Source organism: Hypomesus nipponensis, chromosome 6 (assembly GCF_054491055.1).
Source record: "Hypomesus nipponensis isolate SF chromosome 6, ASM5449105v1, whole genome shotgun sequence".
In the NCBI taxonomy this organism is placed as follows: Eukaryota; Metazoa; Chordata; class Actinopteri; order Osmeriformes; family Osmeridae; genus Hypomesus; species Hypomesus nipponensis.
Window position 1 is genome coordinate 19,454,773 of NC_140366.1, and position 16,615 is coordinate 19,471,387.

Sequence of the window (16,615 nt, forward strand, 5' to 3'; positions counted from 1 at the left end):
AACTGCCATAAAAATAAACGTGTTTATTTGGCCTACAAAATAAATGTCAACAATTCACAACCATATGTGTTTGCAATTAGGGCAGTTCTAATACATAAAAATCATGTTCTGTACAGTGGTGCTTGTAAAGTTTCCCTGTGCCCTAAAATGTATAATTTTGCAGGTTCTTTCATAGGCCTGCATATCAGAATCATAAATGCAATTAAGTCGAATCCCACAAAATGTAAGATCTATGAAGTTAATGGGACCATATTGTTTGGACTTAAAATCTCAATCCAGTATCCGTCAGGGTCCTGTATGAAAGCCAGTCCCTTCATTTTACCTGTTTGGGAAGGAACATGGCACTGGTATCAACTAAAGAAGACATCCCAACTGTGATTTATTGTGTGTTTAGTTTGTTAGAAACATACCCTGATCTGGTTTCTTGACAAATGTTACTCCTTGTTCTTCAAATATTTTACAGGCTGCATACACATCAGGTACAGCAATACCGATGTGCCCTGCATATAATTGTATTATCAGAGGAAGAGGGATGGGACAAAGAATGATCACATATGAATATCTTCAGTATGTACAGAATAGCATTTGATAATCCTGTGCATTTTCTCACCAAAGCCCCGAGGTTCGGAATTTCCGTTGTGGTATGCAATGTTGTCATCCAACTCCGAGCCCCAGTTGCTTATACACAAAGAACATTTTTAAATGTATTGACTCTGAAAGCTAATAAACCATGAAAGACAGGAAACTACTGAATCTTAGACAGGAAACTACTGAGTCTAGGACAGGAAACTACTGAGTCTTAAACAGGAAACTACTGAGTCTTACACAGGAAACTACCGAATCTTAGACAGGTAACTACTGAGTCTTTGACAGGAAACTACTGAGTCTTCAACAGGAAACTAATGAGTCTTAGACAGGAAAAAGCACCTACTGTGTGAGCTCCAGAGTGGCTCTGCGAGAAAATGTCCATGCCGTCCTCTCTTTCATGTTCACGGGGATGTCCGTCTTTTCCTCGTACCCCAAGGAGTAGAGAGTAAATGACATGGATGTGAAGTCTATTTTCTGAAGCAAACTGGAGGGCAATTACAATCAGGACATTGTTGCAATGTGGGGAAATATAGGACCCAAAGGTTAATGCAGGCTACTGATACTCACGTCATGCCCATGACGCGGGTGTAAAAGTCTATGGCTTTCACAGGGTCTTTCACCCTGAGATTGGTTTGCTGCATCATGAAGTCCTAAGAGAAACGAGTGAGAGTGAGAGTGAGAGAGAGAGAGAGAGAGAGAGAGAGAGAGAGAGAGAGAGAGAGAGAGAGAGAGAGAGAGAGGAGTGGGGCAAGTTGTTACTTGCCAAAACATGGTCTTGACTAGGCTTTCAACTGCATTCCCAGAAAAACACAACTCTACATAGCTCAAAGTCAAGGCCATGTACATATTGTCAATACAAAAAATAATACAATACATTCACACGAGTGGCTGTTCTACCGTTGTAACAAATTCTGTATTGCCCTTTCCCAGGGAGGGCTGGGTTAAACAGGTTTGGTTACCTATATATCACACATATAACACACACAAAAACATTTATATTCGCATTCATATTTAACAAACCTTGGTGATGGGGTCCCCTTCCTTGCATGCTGATTCCACGGCCTCATCGGTCAATGTTTTACTCGACATTTTAAGGTGGGAGACAGTTGGCGTGGGAAAGCAGTTAGAATCTATACACTAAGTAGCACCGCCCAGGTAAGCTATGTGCCAAAGTGTGTTCGACATTGACTGCGGCTGCATGAAGTCGAATACACCAACTATCATGTCGAGACAGTTGACACTTCACAGCATGACACAGGTGTAAAGTAGGAGGAGTTACAAGTCTCATAAATATTTCCCGGATGATCATACGGTTAATGCAAGCCAAACCGTCGAAAATAATAAAAATCTGTTTTTAGGAGTTGATGAAAAAGAATGGAGAAATTATTATAGCAAAACTGGTCTCAAATACATGACCCCTACTGATGGGGGAAACAAAACTTTCTGTGAGAAAGTGAGAAAGGTACATATGTACAAAACAAATGTAGGACAGCCAACATAAAGGGAGGAATGATGTGATCCAGGTTCTTGGGAATACACCGACCCGACCTATAATTATAGACTTTTATACAGTAGACACAGCGATCCTGCTCTTTAAAGATGGCGTCCCCATTCATTTATTGGGAACGTGCTTAGTGCACATTTATATACAGTAGACACAGAGAGCCTGCCCTTTAAAGATGTCGTCCCCATTCGTGTTTTTTTTTATTGCTCGAAAAAGTACAAAGTATACAGATAATCACACTGAGGTTCAAAGAACAGCATACAAATGGCGTCCCCGTTCATTTTCTATGGAAAGTGCTCAGTGGTGCAGTGAGGCAAGTGAGAGCGCTAAACGGACCGCGCCATAGTTACAGTTCCGGCTCGCCCGGTCTTACGCAGAACAATGGCTTGCCTTGCTCCTTTATTTTTTATTAACAAAATGATTATTACATATCTTTGAATAAACATATTACAAGGCTATAACAACAATCATACACGCAGTGGTTCCCAACCCTGGTCCTCGGGAACACCTGTCCTGCATGTTTTAATTTAGATGTTTCCCTGCTCCAACACACCTGATTCAAATGAATGGTCGTTAACAGGCTTCTCTAGACCTGGATAACAACCCATTCATTTGAATCAGGTGTGCATCCAGCACAGGTCCAGTACAATTAAAGTTTATGAAAGGTGTTATTCAGGACGACTTTGCGTAAGGTAGACTTCAGGAGGAGTATGTTTGTCTGTGTTTGATGGTGCAAATCACTCCACTCTTAGGCCTCAGTGTGCCTGTGTCGGCGATGTCGAAGGACTGGCCGGGCAGCAGGCTGAAGTCTAACCTCTGGAGCAGTTTGGCCATCACAACCGTGGCCTCCATCTACACGCACAAACACACATTCACTTTAAGAGATCAAGAGACCTTATCAGTGTGTGTGTGAGAGAGAGTGTGTGTGTGTGTGTAAGAGAGAGAGAGTGCAGTGTGCGTGTGTCCACACCTGTGCAAAGTTTTGTCCCAGGCAAGATCGTGGTCCTAGAGCAAAAGGGTATTAGCAGTAGTAGGGCCTGGCAGAAAAATTAAACATCAAAACATTGTTACTGTCTTGTTAGCAGCATTGTAGTCACCTCACATGGTGGATATAGAATGTTCCAGATGGGCCACCTACTTGGCAGCATCAGGGTGAAACCTATCTGGGTCAAAAGTCAGCGGGTCCTTAAAGAATTTATCCAGTCTTCCAGTGACATAGGAATTGAACTGCAACAAAACAAGACAAGACATGTTCAACACCAGCCGTAGATAAATAAGTCATACTCTAACAACTCTAACAATAAATTACTACTAAGAACAACAATTAAGTATAACCTAGGCCTGTCTGTTTAGTGGACGTGATTCAAGCCAGCGTTGTGTAGATGTGGCTGCAGCGTTGTGTAGGTATGGCTGCAGCGTTGTGAAGATATGGCTGCAGCGTTGTGTAGATATGACTGCAGCGTCGTGTAGATGTGGCTGCAGCGTTGTGTAGATATGGCTGCAGCATTGTGTAGATATGGCTGCAGCGTTGTGTAGATATGGCTGCAGTGTTGTGTAGATGTGGCTGCAGCGTTGTGTAGATGTGGCTGCAGCGTTGTGTAGATGTGGCTGCAGTGTTGTGTAGATGTGGCTGCAGCGTTGTGTAGATGTGGCTGCAGCGTTGTGTAGATGTGGATGTAGCTTACAAAGCAGACGACTCCTCCTGGTATCCGGACACCGCTGATGACCGTGTCGTCCGCCAGCCAGCGAGACGTGGAAGGAGCTGTGGAGTACAACCTCAGGGTCTCTTTCAACACCTGAGAGAACACCACACAAAAAAAACAGATAGAAAGTTTAAAAACTGACCGACTATTACCACACAAAAACAAACAGATTACTATAAAATTACACAAGCATACAATTGTTATTAAGAACATTATATTTAGCAGCTGTATCTTCCGTTATTAAAAAAGCTGTCACACCGACAGTTAAAAACAAGCACACACCCCATACAAAACCACCAACTAAGAATTGAACAACATCAGATATCAGAAGTTATCAAGATGGCTTCTGAGCATCTCTGGAGTTAACTCACAATGACCAGCAGAGGTTAGTAGAGTCACTAGAAAACAAACTGATTTGAACAAATTGAACCTGAATTGGACTGTTTGCGCAACAGGAACTTTGTCCCCTTTTTCTTTGCAGGCGTTTGATAATCGTACCTGTGAAAGGTAACCCATTTTCCCCAGATCATCGTAGCTGATCTCCTGCTTCATCCCAACAACCTCATCCACCTCTCTCGTCACCCTGGTGAACATAAACATGTATAATGACTATAAGATGAATACAATTAGGATACATAGAAATGTAGGCTACGGATGTTTGTAGATTTAAGGGATGTACTCATGTAGTGCATATGCAGTGTCACAGTGTCAGTCTATCTGAACTGTTTTGCTCACTTTGCTAATATATCTGGTAGTCGTGCCAGTTCCATAATGGTAAAAGCAAGTTGATTTGCTGTGGTTTCTTGTCCTATAAAGAGGAAAAGGACATACATGCAGCACCAGTACAACTAATTATAATTCAGAAAATAAAAAATCAGTCTATTAGTGTAGAAGGGTTTCCTATAAAGTCTCCCATCTGCGATGAAAACGTCACAAAATAGTCCCACATCTGTTCCTCATCCACTTTATCCACGAGTTCCTCTAAAGTGATATATCACAATAAATCCATTGCACATAATGAACACACATTTTTAACATAACTTAAAAGGTCTAAAAAAGACTCGATCAAAATGATATGCATGTGTAAAACTGGAGGCAAACGCAGATTAAAATGTGTAGGCAACATTTCGAGATATCTCGAAACATTAACTTTTCAGTACGACACACACACACACACAAATCCTTGCTGTAGCCTACCGAAGAACAATCCCTCCCCAATAACAGGTACTCTGACTGACCACTTAACGAGCAAACTGTGGCATGCGCAGAAAAATGCGTTCTTGCTGGTTTCTCTGACCTAGCTTAGAGACTACATCCTGGAAGTTGCATTGCGATCTGGAGAAGATTACAGACAAGTTGGCCCGAAACACAATCCTATAAATATTTTCCACGAAGAGCGATATAGTTCACTATCGAGAACATGGCATTCTTCAGTTCTATTGCAGGTTTCTCCTTTAACGTTCTTGCATTAATCTTTGTTTTATGCTGTGTCGCATTTACCAGTTACTGTTTGTATATTAAGTACATACACTGGAAGTACGATCATATACCTGGGCCGCCACGAACGAGGTGAGTCCTAAACTTTGGTCTCGATGACTAAAATATCTAATCTGAGAAGTTTTTATCTAATCTGAGACTATTATTTTTTAAATGAATTCTTAGGTTATGTGCTACAGTTGCTTGCAATTGAACTATGACCCACAGACTTCATTAGTCAGTGCATTAATTTAGATTGATAAACCAGGAAAAAATGTACAGTATCCCAATCAACGCCAGGTGGGTATTCCAGAAAGCAGGTTATGCAACATACCTGTCTAAATTAACCCAACAGCTGGTTTTTCAACGTTGTTACAACGCTGGGTTTCAGATGAACTATGTCCCTACCAAAAATGATATCAAGGCTGATATCAAACTTGCGTCCCCTAACTGTTGTAGAGGGTTAAGCAAGGGGAGTTTCTATATAGGGTTTTCACCGACGTCACGTTCCGGGCGGCAACCCGGATGCGCGGCCATTGTGGAGGCACTCAAAAAAAAAATGGAGTATTGTGCGCTTTGGATACTTTAAGTGAATGTAGCCATGTCTAAACAACCGAAAAGCTAATCAAAACACGTCCAAGATGCGAAGGCATATAGGGAAGGACTTGGACCACAAGAAAGGCGCTATATTTCGAGAAATTACGATTTATTGGCGGTGCAGATCCCTACGAGTTAGCTCCCTCTTCTTAGATCCGTGACGACCCGGTGATTCTTCCTTCAGTTGCATATCCCGATTTAGTCAACTACCTGGTTTTCTTGCTGAGCCCATACACAGCGCAATACCTTAAATCCTACAAAGGTTTGGAGGCCTATAACCAGATGGTGTGTGGATGGGTGAGGGAGACGCAGTACCAAGTTATCAACGACAGTTGTGTTGTGAAGGCCAAAATAAGTAACGCAATAACGTCTTTAATCAACCTAACATATTCCAAATGTCTTTCTCGGTGTGTCTTATTGGTACAACCTGAAACACGGTAATAATTACCTTTGTTTGTAAATTATTAACTCATCTAACTCCATAATAGGCAAGCTATAGCCTGGTTTCCAGCCAAATTTAGCCCCGCCCACAAAAAAGATTGGTCGGGAACTTCGGTCTGGAGTTGCTCGGTCCGGGTTCGGTTGAAACACGCCCCATAGTCACAGCCCAACGGAGCGGTTTCAGACTCATATTCTGACTAGAATTATGAGTATGACAACATCAGGCTAAGCAAACTAGCTAGCCACAGTCAAAGGCGTAACAAAAACCTGCGCGCCCTTAAAGATCCTGTAAAGCAAATTCCATGATTTGCTTCTCAGTACATTATATACTTGAGTTCCTGAAAGCTTGTCCAAAGCACAAAAACTTTATTGCTCTTAAATGTGGAGAACAGTCTCCCTTCTGTTTTCAGCTCAGGTTTTGTATAGGCGGAGCCAAAACCCAGCCGATCTAAGTCACAGCGATTCTGATCCACTTTTCCATGTTGATAAGAGCATTAAAATGAGAAAAAAATTATGGGACAAAAAGAAATCAATGGACATTTAGAATAGATAAAAATGTGTGATTAATTGCGATTAATCGCGAGTTAACTATGACATTAATGCAATTAATCGCAATTAAATATTAGTATAGTTTGACAGCACTAATATAAAGGCTTTTATATGTTTATGGTTTTCCCTACTGGTAGCGCTGATATCTATATATGGACAGTGACGTTGTTACTGACCAAATGATCGCTCGATGGCGGTCGGAAAATGAAGTTGCCATGCAGTGTGTCGGCCTAATAGGCAGTGGATGATATACTGCTTTGAAAATGTCAGGAGGCAAATTTCCTGGAGGGGTTGATGCCATGGATGTTCTTATTGGTAGAGGTGTATTGCCGCACACAGGTTCAGCACAACAACTTTGTATTCCTTCCTCCAGTTTTCTATTTGGACACACTTCCCATTTCCTGAAGGTGATGCGTGAGGATCGAGTTGTACACGATTTGTTCCTCCAATGGTGAGATGCGTAGTCACATGGTGCTGTGATCGTCTTTAACATTCTCCTAAGATTACCTCATATGCTACTCTCTTGTTCTCTATGTGTTAGCGCTGAGCGAACTGACGATGCTGTCTCCAACAGGGCTGAAGAATATGGACCTGTGTACCGGATAAATGGCCTGCATGCTATTTTCCTTTGCGTATCTTGCCCAGAAGCCACAAAAGTAAAATATAGGCGTGTCCAGAGCATTTCACTTTCTTGTTGTGTAATAAGTAGACTAGAGCAAACAATCTCATGCATGAATTGTGGATGAAAAAACTGATAAAACCAGTCCGCCCACCAATTTTTCACACAATTTGTATTGTCTTCACAGGATATCCTGATGTCTTCTAAGTACCCCAAAGATGACATGGTCTACAAACGTCTATTTAGCTTGTTTGGACAAAGGTGAGACGCTCCTGAATATAGCTGCACTGTTCGACAAGTAATATATATAATCATTCTACTGAGCCAGTTATTTATTATACATTATGGACACGGTGGTGGTTGGGGTTGTCATGGTTGTTTTGATTTCCTTTAAACATATTTTTTTTATAATACATATTATATTTAATGACCCCATCCTCATTTATTAATAGAAAAAGGCTGTCCCACCCACATTTGAAAACACACCTACACATCTGACTTACCCAGTGGATAAAAAATCAAATTCTTTGTCATCTTTTGTTTCCTCTCCCTCTCTCCCATCCAGGTTCCTAGGAAACGGCCTAGTCACGGCCCAGAATCATGAACAGTGGTACAAGCAACGCCGTATCATGGACCCTGCTTTCAGCAGCGTGTAAGCTTCACCTCCTGCTGACACAGAAAAAAATTACAAAAATGGAGGTCCTCATGTGAGCCTTGAAGCCTACGACGTCTTTGCTCCTTGTCTCTGTCAGGTACCTGAGGGGCCTCATGGGTCAGTTCAACGAGAGGGCAGAGCTACTGATGGACAAACTGGGAGAGCTGGCAGACAGCAAGACAGATGCCAACATGCACCAACTGGTCAACTGTGTCACTCTGGATGTCATCGCTAAGGTTAGGTTGTGTTTGGTCAGGTCACTATCAGATAATAGTAATCAACTGATGTAACCTTCTTTTATTGATCTTAGATTCAACCTAGAAATGAACTGGGCTCAACGTTCTTGTCACATAAGAATCATAATGGAACAAACATCAAAAGGAAGCCAGTCATGGGCTTTCGCCCAGCGCATTCGACCAATCACAAACCCCACCATTTATGTTGTCAATTCCAGGTGGCATTTGGAGTGGATCTGGACTTGCTGAAGCAGAAGGACTCCCCTTTCCCTCACGCCATACTGTTGTGTCTGAAAGGGATGGTGTATTATTTGAGGGATAACACCTTCCAGGTAAAACTAACTGACCTTGAGATCCTACCGTGATTATTATGCTAACTTCTAACAGGCAGAGTTGCCTAAAGTACACATCCTTCAATCGAATAAAAGTACAGATACTCATGTTTATAATCAAAGACTGACATGTAACATACTTAAGTAAAAATTTGCCATTACTACTACTGTTGAACCTCACCTCATATTAATACATTAATACAAAAACACACTATAACCATCCAACGCATTCGCCAGGAATCCTTTTTGATGCAGACAACAACATCTCCCACATATATGGCCATGGGTGATCAGGAATGTCTCTATTCTCAGTCATGTGAACATCGCTAACTCCCTCAGTCTCATGCACAACGTACCAATTTTTTCAACCTTTCCAAAAGTTTCCAAACCTTTCAAAAAAAATATTTGTTCAACCTTTCAAAACGTATTTCCCCAAAAATTAGATTTTTTTTCTTCTAATCTGAAGCTTTTATGCAGATCATCATGCTAAACACTAACAAGTGCCTATGTAACAGGTGTACCATTGGTCACGCTGCTTGTCAGTATTGGACTGAGTTGAACCAATTCACCTCGGTTACACTTCCAACACTTTTCCAGTACATGCCGAAGAACCAGAAGTTCATCCGTGAAGTGAAGGAGGCCGCTCTGCTGCTGAGGAACACAGGTGCTGAGTGGATAAACGAGAGGAGGGAGGCGATCCAGAGAGGAGAAGATGTTCCTAAAGACATCCTCACTCAGATCATCAAAACAGCCAACAAAGGTTCTACAAACAAGTTAACATGAAACTAACAATACCATTTTGTCCCAAAAAGATATGAAAATGTGTGTTCATTATGTGCAGTGGATTTATTGTGATATATTTATCACTTTAGAGGAACTCATGGATAAAGAGGATGAGGAGCAGATGTTGGACAACTTTGTGACGTTTTTCATCGCAGGTGGGAGACTTAGGAAACCCTTCTACACTAATAGACTGATGTTTCTGAATTATTATTAGTTGTACTGGTGCTGCATGTATGTCCTTTTCCTCTTTATAGGACAAGAAACCACAGCAAATCAACTTGCTTTTGCCATTATGGAACTGGCACGACTACCAGATATATTAGCAAAGTGAGCAAAACAGTTCAGATAGACTGACACTGTGACACTGCATATGCACTACATGAGTACATCCCCTAAATCTACAAACATCAGTAGCCTACATTTCTATGTATCCTAATTGTATTCATCTTATAGTCATTATACATGTTTATGTTCACCAGGGTGACGAGAGAGGTGGATGAGGTTGTTGGGATGAAGCAGGAGATCAGCTACGATGATCTGGGGAAAATGGGTTACCTTTCACAGGTACGATTATCAAACGCCTGCAAAGAAAAAGGGGACAAAGTTCCTGTTGCGCAAACAGTCCAATTCAGGTTCAATCTGTTCAAATCAGTTTGTTTTCTAGTGACTCTACTGACCTCTGCTGGTCATTGTGAGTTAACTCCAAAGATGATCAGAAGCTATCTTGATCATTTCTGATATGAGCAATATGGTTGTAATTTAAGTATTTGGTCTGTCGAATCTTGGTTGATGGTTTTGTACGGGGGCAAAATCTTGTTTTGAAATGTAGGTGTGACATTTTTTTATAACTGAGGATGCAGCAGCTAAATATGATGTTCTTAACCACTGTATGTGTGTGTAATTTCATAGTAATTTCAGTAACAGTCGGTCAGTTTCTAAACTTTCTGTTTTTTTGTGTGGTGATCTCTCAGGTGTTGAAGGAGACCCTGAGGTTGTACCCCACGGCTCCAGGTACGTCTCGCTGGCTGGCGGACGACACGATCATCAGCGGTGTCCGGATACCAGGAGGAGTCGCCTGCTTTGTAAGCTACATCCATATCTACCGTATTTTTCTGAAAATAAGACGCATTTGGAGCTTTGTGTTTGTAATTACAGTACAGGCCGCACTGGAACGGGAACAACAATACCGTAGCAGCGATTAGCGTTGGGCGGAACAATACTCACAACTGTTTTGTTTACCCAAACCACTTTCCCATTGGACAGCTTGGATAACGACATTGGCTAATTCAACTTTGGTAGTGTAACCAAGCTCTTTGTAGGTTCATTTTAGATCTAATTGTATATGATCGTGTGGACAATAAGACACAGACGCGGTCTCTTTTCACAACTTGTATTTTCTCACTGCTCTTCTTGACATTCGAACAGCCCTCACTGACTTCACGTAATGCTTACGTCAGCATCAAGCCTATGGCAACTCCCTACTTTAGCAAGTCACTGTATTTCCAAGTCCTGATAATGTAACTGAGACGACACAGTAGAAATAATTCCTCTTTTAAGTAATAAGCCCCCGTTCAAGTGTTGAGCATTAAATTAGCTGCACGGCCTGTAGAGATCTTGAGACTAAGCCACCTTTTTGTTCTAAAACCGGGCTATGAGCCGCTTCGAAATATAAGCCTGACAACTGTAAAATCAGGGTTCAAGCCGCGGCTTTATTTCCGAAAAATACGGTACACTACTGTGTATAGTGTGTACAAGATTAAGAACTGTATATTTATTGTAGATTTAGATTCTAGTCTAGTCTAGAAAGTCTGCTAGGAAAGGATCAAATAATTCCAATGTACCTGTACTTATTACATATGTTAAATAAACATATGTAGCCGGTGTGAATCGGTGAAACTCACTCCTCAGGTATGTAATGGGCCACCCGCGTCAACGAATAGCTAGCTTTTTCTTTGGCGTAGCTGGTAGTGGTGGCGCTTGGCATGTCAGAGGTGGTGAGTTCGACTCCTGGTCGGTGCGGCCAGATACCTCTGATGGTGTTTGCTAGCAAAACCACGTCCGTTACATACCCGTCACACATACAACTTTTACTTGAATCTCTGCCAAATTGATCCCCTTGTGGCTGATGTGAACATGTCTTTCCTTGTTTCAGTTCAGTTCCTATGTCACTGGAAGACTGGATAAATTCTTTAAGGACCCGCTGACTTTTGACCCAGATAGGTTTCACCCTGATGCTGCCAAGTAGGTGGCCCATCTGGAACATTCTATATCCACCATGTGAGGTGACTACAATGCTGCTAACAAGAAAGTAACAATGTTTTGATGTTTAATTTTTCTGCCAGGCCCTACTACTGCTACTACCCCTTTGCTCTAGGACCACGATCTTGCCTGGGACAAAACTTTGCACAGGTGTGGACACACACACACTGCACTCTCTCTCTCTTACAGACACACACACACACACTCTCTCTCTCACACACACTGATAAGGTCTCTTGATCTCTTAAAGTGAATGTGTGTTTGTGCGTGTAGATGGAGGCCAAGGTTGTGATGGCCAAACTGCTCCAGAGGTTTGACTTCAGCCTGCTGCCCGGCCAGTCCTTCGACATCGCCGACACAGGCACACTGAGGCCTAAGAGTGGAGTGATTTGCACCATCAAACACAGACAAACATACTCCTCCTGAAGTCTACCTTACACCATCAAACACAGACAAACACGCTCTGGATAAGAGCGTCTGCTGAATGACTAAATGTAAACAAGGTCCTTCTGAAGTATATAATAACACCTTCATAACCTTTGACAAAATGTTTGTGTATAATTTCATCATAATATTGATGTCATTTCTCTAACCATATCTATCATGCTCTGAAAATACACTGAATGATATACTGTAAAAATTAAACATAAACATGAACCCAACCACAAACTGTTGATGGTTTAGGATTGATCGCTCAATTTAAAATATATTCTATCTTCCACTTCTTATCTTTTTGCCAATTAAAAAACATTTCCTTTTTCTCATTCTCTGCTTTGATACAAGTGGAATATTTGAATCGACAGACAATTGCAGCAATATGGACTGGATTAATAGGGATAATGTAGTCTAAATTGTATTGGACAGTGCTTGATGCAGACGTGGAATATTACAACGTTGACATCAAATCAAATAGATGTTGATTTGTATTGCCCTTTTAACTTACAGAGGGCTACACTGATGCCCATAGATGTGCATCTTTAACCAATCTAAAGCCTCATGGAAAACAACCTAGAGTTTCGAAAAGGTTTTCGACATTTCAAAAAGATATGTTTCGAATCATGATTTTCGTACCATAGTTTTTGTTTTTTAGTCACATTGAACAGGAAGTTATTGTATACAAAACGTTTAGGCGAAATAAAAAAATTCTGGGCCTGAATCTTAAGTTGATTGGATCAACAAATTAACCATTTTCCGTAGGCCTAAGAAAGAAAGAAATTCCTTAAAGTTGTGGGCTCCCAAACAACTCCGACTACTGATTTATGACTATAGGCATCTCAGACCACTGAACAATGGATCAAACAGGGGCATGCGCAGAAAAAAAAACTTTCCTGTTGCTGGTTTCGCTCATCCTAGAAGTTGCATTGCGATCCAGACAAGTTTAAAAGTTTCCCAAAATATATTTGGCATAATCGAAAATTTCGTTTTTATGCGAAGAGCGATATAGTACACAGCTATCGAGAACATGGCATTCTTCAGTTATTTTGCAAGTTTCTCCTTTATCGTACTTGTATACATGATTGTTTTATGTTGTGTCACATTCGTCGGTTATTGTTTGTATATTAAGTACATACACTGGAAATACGATCATATACCTGGGCCGCCAAGAGCGAGGTGAGTAGTCCTTAATGGGGTCTTCACGAACGAGCCATAATATTGATCTTATCTGAGACGTATTCATCTGTTCTGAGACGTATCTATTGGAATCTTGACTTTGTATTCCTTCTTTGAATACTTTGCTTAGATTATGTGCTTCAGTTAGCTGCAATCGAACTAAGACCAACATTGGTTTGTTGGCATTCCGTCAGCTGTTGTGACTCAGCAAGGCTGTTGAGACTCAACCTGAAGTTTGCCTTGTCCACACAAACTAATGTCAATGACATGAAATAAATTATGAGGGGCCGTCTAGGACATAACTATTGAGACACTGTCACACTCACTACTGAGACACTCTCACACATACTAATGAAACACTCTTACATTCACTACTGAAACACTCACACTCACTACTGAAACACTCACTCACACATACATACTCTTTAAACCTATGCACGCTCATATATAAAACATTATACATACTTGTCTGAAACACTTATATATATGAGAAACACACACGCATACATATATACCTCTGTGTCATATACACATACATATGAAATGCTTACATGCATAAGTGAAACATTTATACTTATCCGAAACACTCATGCATGCACATATGAAAATGCATATATATATATATGTATATATATATTGTTGAACACTTACACATTCATAACTGAATCTCTTGCATATGACTACAAAGATATACAAAGTTTAGATGTGCAAGTGTTTCACATATATTTGTATAAATGTTTCAAATGTGTATGTAGCCTATCCGTTTTTTAGTTATATCATGTATGCATGCTCTTACAAGAGGATGTGCAAGCGTTTCACATGTATTCATTAATAATTTGAGCAATTTAACCAGTGAATGTGACTCAGTTTTAACTAGCAGGGAATTGCTTCTTTTTTTTCGGAATTAGCCGTCGGACTGTGTTCAGACATAGGCAACGTATTGGTGTCGGACCTTTAGAATACACGTCCTTGAGCAATGAAAAACTGAAGAACTGATTCCACTGCGTCTCAATGACCGTCCGACAGCATCAATCTCCTATTGACGGATCTTCCAACGCTGGATACGGATTCCGCGAGCCAGTAGACTTCCAATAACGTATGTCTCACCAGCATTAGGGCTACTCGTGGAAATCCCCCTAATGGTTGTCAGTTCTTCATTGCTCAAGGACGTGTATTCCAAAGGTCCGACACCAAGAACTCCTCTTTTATTGACTCCAAAAAAATCAGGTCCTTCCCTCGAGCGAACCATAGACAGCATATAATTATTCAGGGTAATGATGTGGTCCTCAAGCTATCTAAAAAAACTATTTTCTCCTGGGTCTTGCTGTCGGCATTCAACGTAGCACAGCACCCTATTTAAAAAATCAACGATGTCATCGCAATTGGCAATTACAAATAAGGCCTGCAGACTGATAAAAATAGTTAGAAGTTGCACCTTCATATTTAATCACAAAAATGTAAATGTCACGCTCTTGCTGCCACCATTGACCGTTGGCTAAGATTGGCGCTTTGCCGCTGTTCAAAACCTGCACTATTTGCTTCCGCCTTCCTGTGTAACTGACGACCTTGACCTCGAAGTTTCATTCATGCATACTACTGAAACGCTCTTATATGTACATTATAATGTTTTATATATGAGCTTGCATAGGTTTACAGAGTATGTATGTATGGGTGACTGTTTCAATAGTGAATGTAAGAGTGTTTCAATAGTGAGTGTGAGAGTGTTTCAATAGTTATGTCCTAGACGGCCCCTCATAATAAATCCACAATTAAAAAATTCCCATTCAGGAGTTTTCGGTTGGACGTTTTTGACATTATGCTATTTTCTAGGGGTTGATAACGTGGATTTTATTTGTAGAGGTTAATAGCCGCACACAGGTTCAACACAACAATGTAATTGTATTCCTTCCTCCAGTTTTCTATTTGGACACACTTCCCATTTCCTCAGGGCGATGCGTGAAGATCGAGTTATACACGATGTGTTCCTCCAATGGTGAGATGCGCTATCTGCTGCTCTGTGCTGTGACCCTCATCTTTAACTTTCTCCGAAGATTACCAAATACGTTCCTCTCTTGTTCTCTGTGAGTTAGCGCTGAGCGAACTGACGATGCTGTCTCCTACAGGGCTGAAGAATATGGACCTGTGTACCGGTTAAATGGCCTGCATGTTGTTTTCCTTCTTGTGTCTTGTCCAGAGGCCACAAAGGTAAAATATAAGCCTGCCCAAAACATTTCTGGTTGTGTAATAAATAGAGCAAACGTTCAGCTGCGTTTGACTGCAGTTATCCGTATCCTTGTTACATTTTCCTAATTTAGCAGACACTTTTTTTCCACTTTTTTTAAAAAATCCCAGTTGATGTACAAATAGTGCATATAGAAAGTACAGCAGAAGGTCAAGGTTCAGAAGAGCATCGTTTGCAAGGTGGCTAACTAAGCTAACATTAGAACTGCAAAAACAGTGGATGAAAAAAATTATAAAACCACAGTCCGCACACCAATTTTTTCTTCTTATGTCCGCCCTATTCTCCTGTAATTTAAACACGCAATATGTATTGTCTTCACAGGATATCCTGATGTCTTCAAAATACCGCAAAGATGAAATGGTCTACAAACGTCTATTTAGCTTGTTTGGACAAAGGTGAGAGGCTCCTAAATATAGCTGCACTGTTTGACAAGTAATATTTCATCTTTCTATTGAGCCAGTTATTTATTATACATTATGAACACGGTGGTGGTTGGGGTTGTCATGGTTGTTTGGATTTCCTTGAAAAATATTATTCGATATATATTTAATGACCCCATCCTCAGTTATTAATAGAAAAAGGCTGTCCCATCCACATTTGAAAACACACCTACACATCTGACTTACCCAGTGGATAAAAAATCTAATTCTTTGTCATCTTTTGTTTCCTCTCCCTCTCTCCCATCCAGGTTCCTAGGAAACGGCCTAGTCACGGCCCAGAATCATGAACAGTGGTACAAGCAACGCCGTATCATGGACCCTGCTTTCAGCAGCGTGTAAGCTTCAAGTCCACACAGAAAAAAAATGGAGGTCCTCATGTGAGCCTTGAAGCCTACGACGTCTTGGCTCCTTGTCTCTGTCAGGTACCTGAGGGGCCTCGTGGGTACCTTCAACGAGAGGGCAGAGCGACTGATGGACAAACTGGGAGAGCTGGCAGACAGCAAGACAGATGCCAACATGCACCAACTGGTCAACTGTGTCACTCTGGATGTCATCGCTAAGGTTAGGTTGTGTTTGGCCAG

The 16,615-nt window shown here is 41.1% G+C and overlaps 3 protein-coding genes and 1 pseudogene across 5 annotated transcripts in view; 2 read left to right on the top strand and 2 right to left on the bottom strand.

Moving 5' to 3' along the window:
- Nucleotides 1-3: 3 nt before the first annotated feature.
- On the bottom strand, nt 4-1,805 carry LOC146287527 (lactoylglutathione lyase-like). Its single transcript, XM_084700379.1, has 6 exons — nt 1,609-1,805; nt 1,156-1,238; nt 932-1,072; nt 611-678; nt 411-500; nt 4-322 (listed from the first exon to the last, which is right to left on the bottom strand). Exons 1-6 carry the CDS (start codon nt 1,675-1,677, stop codon nt 231-233), a joined length of 543 nt encoding a protein of 180 aa, XP_084556505.1. The 5' UTR covers nt 1,678-1,805; the 3' UTR covers nt 4-230.
- Nucleotides 1,806-2,260: 455 nt separating this feature from the next.
- LOC146287528 (cholesterol 24-hydroxylase-like) lies at nt 2,261-5,217 on the bottom strand (annotated as a pseudogene). Its single transcript, XR_014758485.1, has 8 exons — nt 5,187-5,217; nt 5,034-5,096; nt 4,531-4,603; nt 4,294-4,378; nt 3,778-3,888; nt 3,231-3,319; nt 3,063-3,129; nt 2,261-2,944 (listed from the first exon to the last, which is right to left on the bottom strand). The product of XR_014758485.1 is annotated as a cholesterol 24-hydroxylase-like (transcript).
- Nucleotides 5,052-12,500, top strand: LOC146287529 (cholesterol 24-hydroxylase-like). Its single transcript, XM_084699297.1, has 15 exons — nt 5,052-5,364; nt 7,232-7,309; nt 7,433-7,514; nt 7,665-7,738; nt 8,043-8,129; nt 8,230-8,368; nt 8,587-8,700; nt 9,298-9,460; nt 9,573-9,638; nt 9,738-9,810; nt 9,963-10,047; nt 10,455-10,565; nt 11,636-11,724; nt 11,826-11,892; nt 12,015-12,500. The coding sequence occupies exons 1-15, from the start codon at nt 5,216-5,218 to the stop codon at nt 12,165-12,167; spliced, it is 1,530 nt and encodes a 509-aa protein (XP_084555423.1). The 5' UTR covers nt 5,052-5,215; the 3' UTR covers nt 12,168-12,500.
- Nucleotides 12,501-13,054: 554 nt separating this feature from the next.
- Nucleotides 13,055-16,615, top strand: part of LOC146287530 (cholesterol 24-hydroxylase-like) — a 38,600-nt gene continuing 35,039 nt past the window's right edge. For both annotated transcript variants that reach the window (XM_084699299.1, XM_084699298.1), the window contains exons 1-6: nt 13,055-13,352; nt 15,268-15,345; nt 15,476-15,557; nt 15,916-15,989; nt 16,283-16,369; nt 16,457-16,595. In XM_084699299.1, coding sequence (XP_084555425.1) covers nt 13,204-13,352; nt 15,268-15,345; nt 15,476-15,557; nt 15,916-15,989; nt 16,283-16,369; nt 16,457-16,595 — 609 coding nt within the window. In that variant the 5' untranslated portion in view covers nt 13,055-13,203. The remainder of the gene's footprint in view (nt 13,353-15,267; nt 15,346-15,475; nt 15,558-15,915; nt 15,990-16,282; nt 16,370-16,456; nt 16,596-16,615) is intronic.